General features: G+C 39.2%; 1 protein-coding gene across 28 annotated transcripts in view; it reads right to left on the minus strand.

Moving 5' to 3' along the window:
- Window positions 1-12,169, minus strand: part of EHBP1 (EH domain binding protein 1) — a 387,904-nt gene that overhangs the window by 291,178 nt on the left and 84,557 nt on the right. For all 28 annotated transcript variants that reach the window (XM_055241558.1, XM_055241565.2, XM_055241553.2 and 25 more), the window contains one exon: window positions 11,350-11,407. In XM_055241558.1, the coding sequence (XP_055097533.1) occupies window positions 11,350-11,407 (58 nt within the window). The remainder of the gene's footprint in view (window positions 1-11,349; window positions 11,408-12,169) is intronic.

Genomic DNA, 12,169 nt, shown 5'->3' on the forward strand with positions numbered 1-12,169 from the left:
CATTAGGCAAAGCTCTGCAGCTAGCTGTACTCTCCTTCTTGAAATGGTAGCACATTGTAAAGGCTGTAGCACAACCACAGGGCAAGGAAGTAAAGGTGGTAATGCCATGAAAAAAAAATTGGTGAGGATTTTAAAGTCATGGTTTCCTTTTGGAATTCTCCAACCTCTCTGTAAGCCTAAATTTCTAGTAAGATAACAGGATTTAGGGCAACATAACTACTCTGCCATAATTTTTCTGGTCTATCCTAATTTCCCTGATTCCAATACTGTCACATATTATACTGAAACATTATTAAGCATATACAAATCAATTGCAGCCTGACAAAATCTTTGTTATAAAAGCCATGACTTAAAGAGAAGAGGAAGGGAAGCTACATATTGTGTTAACTACCAGGGTAATTATTCTCTCAATCAAAAATTATTCTAGGATCAGATGCGGTGGATCATGCCTGTAATCCCACACTTTGGGAGGCTGAGGCGGGCGGCTCACCTGAGGTTGGGAGTTTGAGACCAGCCTGACCAGCATGGTGAAACGCTATCTCTACTAAAAATACAAAACTTAGCCAGGTGTGGTGGTGCATGACTGTAATCCCAGCTATTCAGGGGGCTGAGGCATGAGAATTGCTTGAACCTGAAAGGTGGAGGTTGCAGAGAACCGAGATCACACCACTGCACTCCAGCCTGGGCGACAGAGTAAGACTGTCTCAAAAACAAAACAAAGATTCTATAATGAGCTCCTTGTATATTTAGCTTCAAATTCAGACATGTCCTCAAAAAAGAGTGATCAAAAAACTGAGAAGTAAATTTTTTTTTTCTTTTTTTTCTGAGACAGTCTCGCTCTTTCGCCTAGGCCAGAGCGCAGTGGCGCTATCTGGGCTCACTGCAAGCTCCGCCTCCTGGGTTCACGCCATTCTTCTGCCTCTGCCTCCCGAGTAGCTGGGACTACAGAAGGTGTCTTATCATTTTATTGTCTAATCAGGTAATGAACTGACTTATCTGGGTGTCAATTCTAAATTTTAATCCACTATTTAAAAATAAAAATAGATAATATACTGAGAATCAGGAAAGAAAAATAGTAAGCTACACAGATGCCAAAAAGAAATGATTATTGTAGCTGGGCATGGTGGCTCATGTCTGTAATCCCAGCACTTTGGGAGGCCGAGGCAGGTGGATCACTTGAGGTCAGGAGTTCGAGACCAGCCTGACCAACATGGTGAAAGCCCGTCTCTACTAAAAACACAAAAATTAGCTGGGAATTGTGGTGCATGTCTGTAATCCCAGCTACTCGGGAGACTAAGGCAGGAGAATTGCATGAACCCAGGAGGCGGAGGTTGCAGTGAGCCGAGATCATCCCACTGCACTCCAGCCTGAGCGACAGAGCAAGACTCTGCCTCAAAAAAAAAAAAACAGAAAGAAATGATTATCGTGTAGTTCAAACTCTTTCTAAAACATAGTACAAAGTAAAAACTAGAATATATTCTGCAAGCTGCGCGACATGGTGAAATCCCATCTCTACAAAAAAACAAAAAATTAGCCCAGCATGGTGGTGCACGCCTCTCCAGCTGCCTGGGAGGCTGAGGTCAGAGAATCACCTGAACCCAGGGATGTCGAGGCTGCAGTGCTGTGATCACACCACTGCATTCTAGCCTGGGCAACAAGTAAGATCCTGTCTTAAAATATATATATATTTTCTGACCAATAGTTGCAGAGATTTGTTCCTCCTACGTGAGTTCAATGGTACTTAGCAGCAAGTAATGTATATTTTAAAGGAAAAGCATCAGAAAACAGAAAGGTCTTTCAGAATAAAAAGTGGTTCTAGTCTTTAGATTTAACGTAACTAATAGCTAACTTAGCAGCTGGAAACAAATGTTTTTCAATCATTCTGAAATGTCATGGATCTCACTCTCAAGATTTCTTTTTCAGTTGCTTAACTTTTATAATAATATAATCATTTCTTTCATAGTTTCTGGAATTTATTTTTATTTCCCTATTTAGCTTATTATGTACAATTTATAAAACAGCATTTTCTGCCTTTTTTTTTTTTTTTTTTTTTTTTGAGATGGAGTTCTGTTTTGCTGCCCAGGCTGGAGTGCAATGGCACGATCTCAGCTCATTGCAACCTCCACTGCCCAGGTTCAAGCTATTCTCCTGCCTCAGTGCCCACGTAGCTGGGATTACAAGCATGTGCCACCACATCCAGCTCATTTTGTATTTTTAGTAGAGATGGGGTTTCACCATGTTGGTCAGGCTGGTCTAGAACTCCTGACCTCAGGTGATCCACTTGTCTCGGCCTCCCAAAGTACTGGGATTACAGGCATGAGCCAAGACGCCCAGCCTAAAACAGCATTTCCATAAATATGTGAACATACTGCATCATACTAACTTTTCACAAGAAGTACATCTGTGTTTCAAGAGAAATCACAATAATTCTAACGTATCCAGGAAAGATTTTAAAATATTAAGAGCATTACAAATGGAAAATTCATCCAACAATAAGTAATTTCTTCTAGAAAATATTATATTCTAAGAAAATCAACCTGTAGCCTCATATGTTTGCACTCTGGATTCAAACCATGTTTGATACAATATGAAAAAGAATCTGGACCTAACAGAGAAATTATTTGACTGACTTTTCAATCTTTTCAATGTAAATGCAATGAAATAAAAAAGAATATCAAACATCAAATACAGGTATTCTTTTTTTTTTTTTTGTAGAGACGGGGTTTCACCATGTTGCCCAGGCTGGTCTCGAACTCTTGGACTCCAGTGATCCATCTGTCTCAGCCTTCCAAAGTGCTAGGGTTACAGGCGTGAACCACTGCAACCAGCCAGGGTATCCTTAATTGACCTATAATCTAACGTATTTCCTTACGTTTCTCATTTGCTCTTAGAAAATAATTGCTATCTAATTTTTTTTCAAGCCCTGAATGTGGCATTCAAGCTAATTATTAAAAGAGATAAATCGTTTTTTGTTGATAACTAAAAACATTTAGAAGCTATTTCTAAAATTTATAGGTCTAGTCATATTCACCTATTACACTTAGTGGATAAACTTATATTGGTCGTTCCCACAAAAGCTTATGTTGACCAACAAATGTTATGTTTCTTTTTAGAAACCCTTCTCATATGTTAATGGTAAGAAAGCATTCAAATTATAATGCTCTCAAACTATAAACATACGCTTTAAAGATGCTGCTGCTCAGGATGTGAGGCCACTGAAACTCTTCAATATTGCAGGTGAAAGTGCATGGCAATTTCTTACAAGTTAAAAATGAACCTACCCTATTACCTGGTTATGAAATATTTTTCCCCAAAGACGCTTGTACAATAACGTCTATAGCAGCTTTATTTGCAACAGTAAAAAACTGGAAAAAAAATACAAATGTTCATCAACACAGGAAGAGATAATCATATTGCAGTAGGAGTACTACTTATTACTAAGTAGTACTTAGTAATAAACAAATAAACTACCAAAACACAAAACAGCATGAATAAAACTCAAAAACATTATGTCAAGTGAAACAACCTGACTGTACTACTATACTATTTTACATGAAACTCAAGAACAAGCAACACTAGTCTTATGGTGACAGAAAATCAAAACAGTGTTCACCTCTGAGGGTTGGGAACTGCCTAGAAGAGGAACAAAAGAAAAAAGTGGGGGCGGTGCCAAGATGGCCAAATAGGAACAGCTCCAGTCTACAGCTCCCAGTGTGAGCGATGCAGAAGACAGGTGATTTCTGCATTTCCAACTGAGGTACCAGGTTCATCTTACTGGGGCTTGTCAGAGAGTGGGTGCACGACAGTGGGTGCAGCCCACCAAGTGTGAGCCAAAGCAGGGCAAGGCATTGCCTCATCCAGGAAGCACGAGGCATCAGGGAATTCCCTTTCCTAGCCAAGCAAAGCTGTGACAGACAGCACCTGGAAAGTTGAGTCACTCCCACCCTAATACTGCACTTTCCCAACAATCTTAGCAAACGGCACACCAGGAGATTATATCCCGCTCCTGGCTCGGAGGGTCCCACGCCCATGGAGCCTTGCTCATTGCTAGCACAGCAGTCTGAGATTGAACTGCAAGGCAGCAGCGAGGCTGGGGGAGGGGTGCCCGCTATTGCTGAGGCTTGAGTACGTAAACAAAGTGGCCGGGAAGCTCAAACTGGGTGGAGCCCACCACAGCTCAAGGGGGCCTGCCTGCCTCTGTAGACTCCACCTCTGGAAGCAGGGCATAGCTGAACAAAAGGCAGCAGAAACCTCTGCAGACTTAAATGTCCCTGTCTGACAGCTTTGAAGAGAGTAGTGGTTCTCCCAGTATGGAGTTTGAGATCTGAGAACAGACAGACTGCCTCCTCAAGTGGGTCCCTGACCCCCAAGTAGCCTAACTGTGAGGCACCCCCCAGTAGAGGCAGACTGACACCTCACACGGCTGGGTACCCCTCTGAGACGAGGCTTCCAGAGGAAAGATCAGGCAGCAACATTTGCTGTTCAGCAATATTCGCTGTTCTGCAGCCTTTGCTGCTGATACCCAGGCAACAGGGTCTGGAGTGGACCTCCAGCAAACTCCAACAGACCTGCAGCAGAGGGTCCTGACTGTTAGAAAACTAACAAACAGAAAGGACATCCACAACAAAACCCTACCTGTATGTCACCATCATCAAAGACTGAAGGTAGATAAAACCACAAAGATGGGGAAAAAACAGAATAGAAAAACTGAAAATTCTACAAATCAGAGTGCCTCTCCTCCTCCAAAGGAACGGAGCTCCATGCCAGCAACGAAAAAAAACTGGATGGATAATGATGTTGATGAGTTGAGAGAAGAAGGCTTTAGACGATCAAACTTCTCCAAGCTAAAGGAGGATGTTGAAACCCATGGCAAAGAAGCTAAAAACTTTGAAGAAAGATTAGATGGATGGCTAACTAGGATAACCAGTGTAGAGAAGTCCTTAAATGACCAGATGGAGCTGAAAACCATGGCACGAGAACTACGTGACAAATGCACAAGCTTCAGTAGCTGATTCGATCAACTGGAAGAAACAGTATCAGTGATTGAAGATCAAATGAATGAAATGAAGCAAGAAGAGAAGTTTAGAGAAAAAAGAATAAAAAGAAACAAACAAAGCCTCCAAGAAATATGGGACTATGTGAAAAGACCAAATCTACATCTGATTGGTGTACCTGAAAGTGACGGGGAGAATGGAACCAAGTTGGAAAACACTCTGCAGGATATTATCCAAGAGACCTTCCCCAATCTAGCAAGGCAGGCCAACATTCAGATTCAGGAAATACAGAGAACACCACAAAGATATTCCTTGAGAAGAGCAACTCCAAGACACATAATTGTCAGACTCACCAAAGTTGAAATGAAGGAAAAAATGTTAAGGGCAGCCAGAGAGAAAGGTCGGGTTACCCACAAAGGGAAGACCATCAGACTAATAGCAGATCTCTCGGCAGAAACTCTACAAGCCAGAAGAGAGTCGGGGCCGATATTCAACATCCTTAAAGAAAAGAATTTTCAACCCAGAATTTCATATCCAGCCAAACTAAGCTTCATAAGTGAAGGAGAAATAAAATACTTTACAGACAAGCAAATGCTGAGAGATTTTGTCACCATCAGGCCTGCCCTACAAGAGTTCCTGAAGGAAGCACTAAACATGGAAAGGAACAACTGGTACCAGCCACTGTAAAAACATGCCAAATTGTAAAGACCATCGAGGCTAGGAAGAAACTGCATCAACTAACGAGCAAAATAACCAACTAACATCATAATGACAGGATCAAATTCACACATAACAATATTAACCTTAAATGTAAATGGGCTAAATACTTCAATTAAAAGACAAAAATTGGCAAATTGGATAAAGAGTCAAGACCCATCAGTGTGCTGTATTCAGGAGACCCATCTCACGTGCACAGACACACATAGGCTCAAAATAAAGGGATGGAGGAAGATCTACCAAGCAAATGGAAAACAAAAAAAAGGCAGGGGTTGCAATCCTAGTCTCTGATAAAACAGACTTTAAACCAACAAAGACCAAAAGAGACAGAGAAGACCATTACATAATGGTAAAGGGATCGATTCAACAAGAAGTGCTGACTATCCTAAATATATATGCACCCAGTACAGGAGCACCCAGATTCATAAAGCAAGTCCGTAGAGACCTACAAAGAGATTTCGACTCCCACACAATAATATGGGAGACTTAAACACCCTACTGTCAACATTAGACAGATCAACGAGACAGAAAGTTAACAAGGACATCCAGGAATTGAACTCAGCTCTGCACCAAGAGGACCTAATAGACATCTACAGAACTCTCCACCCCAAATCAACAGAATATACATTCTTCTCAGCACCACACCACACTTACTCCAAAATTAACCAATAGTTGGAAGTAAAGCACTCCTCAGCAAATGTAAAAGAACAGAAATTATAACAAACTGTCTCTCAGACCACAGTGCAATCAAACTAGAACTCAGGATTAAGAAACTCACTCAAAACTGCTCAACTACATGGAAACTGAACAACCTGCTCCTCAATGACTACTGTGTATGTAACGAAATGAAGGCAGAAATAAAGATGTTCTTTGAAACCAATGAGAACAAACACACAACATACGAGAATCTCTGGGACACATTTAAAGCAGTGTGTAGGGGGAAATGTATAGCACTAAATGCCCACAAGAGAAAGCAGGAAAGATCTAAAATTGACACCCTAACATCACAATTAAAAGAACTAGAGAAGCAAGAGCAAACACATTCAAAAGCTAGCAGAAGGCAAGAAATAACTAAGATCAGAGCAGAACTGAAGGAGACAGACACAAAAAACCCTTCAAAAAAATCAATGAATCCAGGAGCTGGTTTCTTGAAAACATCAACAAAATTGATAGACCGCTAGCAAAACTAATAAAGAAGAAAAGAGAGAAGAATCAAATAGACACAATAAAAAATGATAAAGGGGATATCACCACCGATCCCACAAAAATACAAACTACCATCAGAGAATATTATAAACACCTCTACACAAATAAACTAGAAAATCTAGAAGAAATGGATAAATTCCTGGACACATACACCCTCCCAAGACTAAACCAGGAAGAAGTTGAATCTCTGAATAGACCAATAATAGGCTCTGAAATTGAGCCAATAATTAATAGCCTACCAACCAAAAAATGTCCAGGACCAGATGGATTCACAGCCGAATTCTACCAGAGGTACAAGGAAGAGCTGGTACCATTCCTTCTGAAACTATTCCAATCAATAGAAAAAGAGGGAATTCCCCCTAACTCATTTTATGAGGGCAGCATCATCCTGACACCAAAGCCTGGCAGAGACACAACAAAAAAAGAGAATTTTAGAACAATATCCCTGATAAACATCAATGCAAAAATCCTCAATAAAATACTGGCAAACTGAATCCAGCAGCACATCAAAAAGCTTATCCACCATGACCAAGTGGGCTTCATCCCTGGAATGCAAGGCTGGTTCAACATATGCAAATCAATAAGTGTAACCCAGCATATAAACAGAACCAAAGACAAAAACCACATGATTATCTCAATAGATGCAGAAAAGGCCTTTGACAAAATTCAACAACCCTTCATGCTAAAAACACTCAATAAATTAGGTATTGATGGGACGTATCTCAAACTAGTAAGAGCTATTTATGACAAACCCACAGCCAATATCATACTGAATGGGCAAAAACTGGAAACATTCCCTTTGAAAACTGGCACAAGACAGGGATGCCCTCTCTCACCACTCCTATTCAACACAGTGTTGGAAGTTCTGGCTAGGGCAATCAGGCACGAGAAAGAAATAAAGGTATTCAATCAGGAAAAGAGGAAGTCAAATTGTCCCTGTTTGCAGATGACATGATTGTATATATTTAGAAAACCCCATTGTCTCAGCCCAAAATCTCCTTAAGCTGGTAAGCAACTTCAGCAAAGTCTCAGGATACAAAATCAGTGTACAAAAATCACAAGCATTCTTATACACCAATAACAGACAAACAGAGAGCCAAATCATGAGGGAACTCCCATTCACAATTGCTTCAAAGAGAATAAAATACCCAGGAATCCACCTTACAATGGATGTGAAGGACCTCTTCAAGGAGAACTACAAACCACTGCTCAACGAAATAAAAGAGGACACAAACAAATGGAAGAACATTCCATGCTCATGGATAGGAGAATCAATATCATGAAAATGGCCATACTGCCCAAGGTAATTTATAGATTCAATGCCATCCCATCAAGCTACCAATGACTTTCTTCACAGAATTGGAAAAAACTACTTTAAAGTTCATATGGAACCAAAAAAGAGCCCACTTTGCCAAGTCAATCCTAAGCCAAAAGAACTAAGCTGGAGGCATCATGCTACCTGACTTCAAACTATACTACAAGGCTACAGTAACCAAAACAGCATGGTACTGGTACCAAAACAGATATATAGATCAATAGAACAGAACAGAGCCCTCAGAAATAATACCACACATCTACAACCATCTGATCTTCGACAAACCTGACAAAACCAAGAAATGGGGAAAGGACTCCCTATTTAATAAATGGTGCTGGGAAAACTGGCTAGCCATAGGTGGAAAACTGACTAGCCATAGGTAGAAAGCTGAAACTGGATCCCTTCCTTACACCTTATATAAAAATTAATTCAAGATGGATTAAAGACTTACATGTTAGACCTAAAACCATAAAAACCCTAGAAGAAAACCTAGGCAATACCATTCAGGACATAGGCATGGGCAAGGACTTCATGTCTAAAACACCAAAAGCAATGGCAACAAAAGCCAAAATAGACAAATGGGATCTAATTAAACTAAAGAGCTTCTGCACAGCAAAAGAAACTACCATCAGAGTGAACAGGCAACCTACAGAATGGGAGAAAATTTCTGCAACCTACTCATCTGACAAAGGGTTAATATCCAGAATCTACAAAGAACTCAAACAAATTTACAAGAAAAAAACAACCCCATCAAAAAGTGGGCAAAGGACATGAACAGACACTTCTCAAAAGAAGACATTTATGCAGCCAAAAAACACACGAAAAAATGCTCATCATCACTGGCCATCAGAGAAATGCAAATCAAACCACAATGAGATACCATCTCACACCAGTCAGAATGGCAATCATTAAAAAGTCAGGAAACAACAGGTGCTGGAGAGGATGTGGAGAAATAGGAACACTTTTACACTGTTGGTGGGACTGTAAACTAGTTCAACCACTGTGGAGGTCAGTGTGGCCATTCCTCAAGGATCTAGAACTAGAAATACCATTTGACCCAGCCATCCCATTACTGGGTATATACCCAAAGGATTATAAATCATGCTACTATAAAGACACATGCACATGTATGTTCACTGCAGCACTATTCACAACAGCAAAGACTTGGAACCAACCCAAATGTCCATTAATGATAGACTGGATTAAGAAAATGTGGCACATAGACACCATGGAATAATATGCAGCCATAAAAAATGATGAGTTCATGTCCTTTGTAGGGACATGGATGAAACTGGAAAACATCATTCTCAGCAAATTATCGCAAGGACAAAAAACCAAACACTGCATGTTCTCACTCATAGGTGGGAATTGAACAATGAGAACACTTGGACGCAGGAAGAGGAACATCACACACAGGGGGCCTGTCGTGGGGTGGGGGGAGAGGGGAGGGATAGCATTAGGAGATATACCTAATGTAAATGACGAGTTAATGGGTGCAGCACACCAACATGGCACATGTATACATATGTAACAAATCTGCACATTGTGCACATGTACCCTAGAACTTAAAGTATAATAATAAAAAAAAAGTGATGAAAACAGTCTGTATCTTTACAGAAGTGGTAATTATACAAGTATACATATTGATCAAAGCTTACTGAATTATAAAATTAAGATCTGTGTATTACACATATGTAAGTTTTAGCTCAATAAAAATAAAAGACTTGAAAAGAAGCCCTAAATAAAAAATTTTAAATACAGAAAATTGTAGGATTTCAATTAAAACTAATAAAGTTTTCTTCATACAGGTCTACTTCTAGAAAAACCAACATTCAGTAAACATTCTTGTGGTCATTGCACACTAATAAAAAATATAGTCACATTTATTTTAGAGCAGAATTTTGTTTTTAGAGACAGTCTCACTCTGTCACCCAGGCTGGAGTGCAGTGGCACAATCCTAGCTCAATAAAGCCTCAAACTCCTGGGCTCAAGCGATCCTCTCACCTCAACCTCTTGAGTAGCTGGGACTACAGGTGCATCACTACACTTGGCTAATTTTTTGTTTTTGTTTTTGTTTTTGCAGAGATGGGGTCTCACTATGTTTCCCAGGCTGGTCTTAAATTCCTAGCCTCAAGTGATCCTCCTGCCTTGGCCTCCCAAAGTGCCAGGATTACAGGCATAAGGATAGAATCTGGCCAGGATAGAATTTTTAAAATATCTGTACAACTGTTATTGAATATTATAAAATTCTGTTCCACTCCCCACAAACAAAATTATCAGTACTAAGAGAAATTAAAATCTTCGAAAAATCCAACTCCTGTTCTGCACCCCAGCAACAGACTCAGACAACTCATAACTCCTTAAGCGTGCCCTAACTTCATCATCTTGTAATCTAAATAAATTAATCTTAGGTACAATTTTGTAAGTAGTACTTGTTTAATCATTAATTCTTAACACTGTAGTACAGAGAAGTTACTTAACTATTATGTTATTCAAGGCTACTGTCTCAGTCCATTTGTGTTCCTGTAACAACATGCTGCAGACTGAGTAATAAATAAAGAGTAGAAATCTATTTTCTCACAGTTCTAAGGGCTAGAAGTTCAAGATCAAGGCATCGGCATCTGGTGAGGGTCTTCTTAGTGCATCCTCATGTGGCAGAAGGCAGCAGGGCAAAAAGGAAACAAACTCCCTCTATCAAGTCCTTTTATAAGGATGCCTAATTGAATTCACAAGGGAGAAGTCCTTACCCTAATCACTTCTTAAAGGTCCCCCACCTCCTTATATTAGGTTGGTGCAAAAGTAACTGCAGTTTTTGCTATTACTTTTAAGGCAAAACTGCAATTACTTTTGCACCAACCTGTTCTATTACATTGGCAACACCTGATTTTTTTCAAACCACAGCAATTATCAAATCCAAGACCAAAACTCAGGTATCTGGCTCCCGTTTTAAGAACAAGTAGTTAAAAGATTATAGCATCTGATCAATCAATTTTCAGTAGACAATCAAGAAAAAAAACAAAACATCAAGTAATATTTTAAAATATTCTACACTGGAACCAGAGCAGTTTGCTAATTTGTATTCAACAATTAGGTAAGAAATTTAGAAAATACACTAACCTTGGAAGACTTCCTTCGGCTTCTTCTGGTCCAAACTACCACCAGTTTATCTGGTTGCCTGACAAACAGAAAAAAGGTTAAACGTAATTTATCTTAAATAAATATTCATTTTAGTGCCTTTAAAAGGGCAAAAATGTCATCTGTTTTAGGTTACATAAGCAGCTACTGTTACAATAAAGCTCTATCAAATATAGTAGATGTTAACTACAGATGTGACCTAATTTGCATAACTAATATTTCCTCCGTGTCCTTTTCCAACAATACTTTAGCAAGTTAAATCACAGGGACAAACCGAGTAAAATAAAATATTTAGAACTGGTTACTATTTTAAGAAGAAAAAAGGCACACACATACCTTCTCCAAAAATTAACACCATACTTCTAACACATTATCCCCTTTAATGTGAAGTAAATAGGCATAAAAAGGGCACTTCCAAAATAATTTAAATCTATGAATTCACTACTTTTGCATCTCTATATCTCATGAACAATGCTTGTGGTTTTTAAAACATTATTATAGTCAATCATCTCAATTATCTTCATTAAAAAAATACAGTACTGAAAAAATAGGCAAGGTATATACTATTATCCCTATTTTAATTAAGCTTAAAAGACTATTAAGTTAAATAATCAAAAGCTCTGGCAGAACCAAGACTGAAATACAGGTCTTCTAATCTCAGATTTCTCTTCTCTATCTTCCACTAATATAAAGTCAAACAAAAATAATACATTTTCAGGTAAAATTAGGTTGGTGCAAAAGTAACTGCGGTTTTTCCCATTCCTTTTAATGACTAAAACCGCAATTACTTTTGCATCAACCT

The sequence above is a fragment of the Symphalangus syndactylus genome, chromosome 14 (assembly GCF_028878055.3).
Source record: "Symphalangus syndactylus isolate Jambi chromosome 14, NHGRI_mSymSyn1-v2.1_pri, whole genome shotgun sequence".
Classification (NCBI taxonomy): domain Eukaryota; kingdom Metazoa; phylum Chordata; class Mammalia; order Primates; family Hylobatidae; genus Symphalangus; species Symphalangus syndactylus.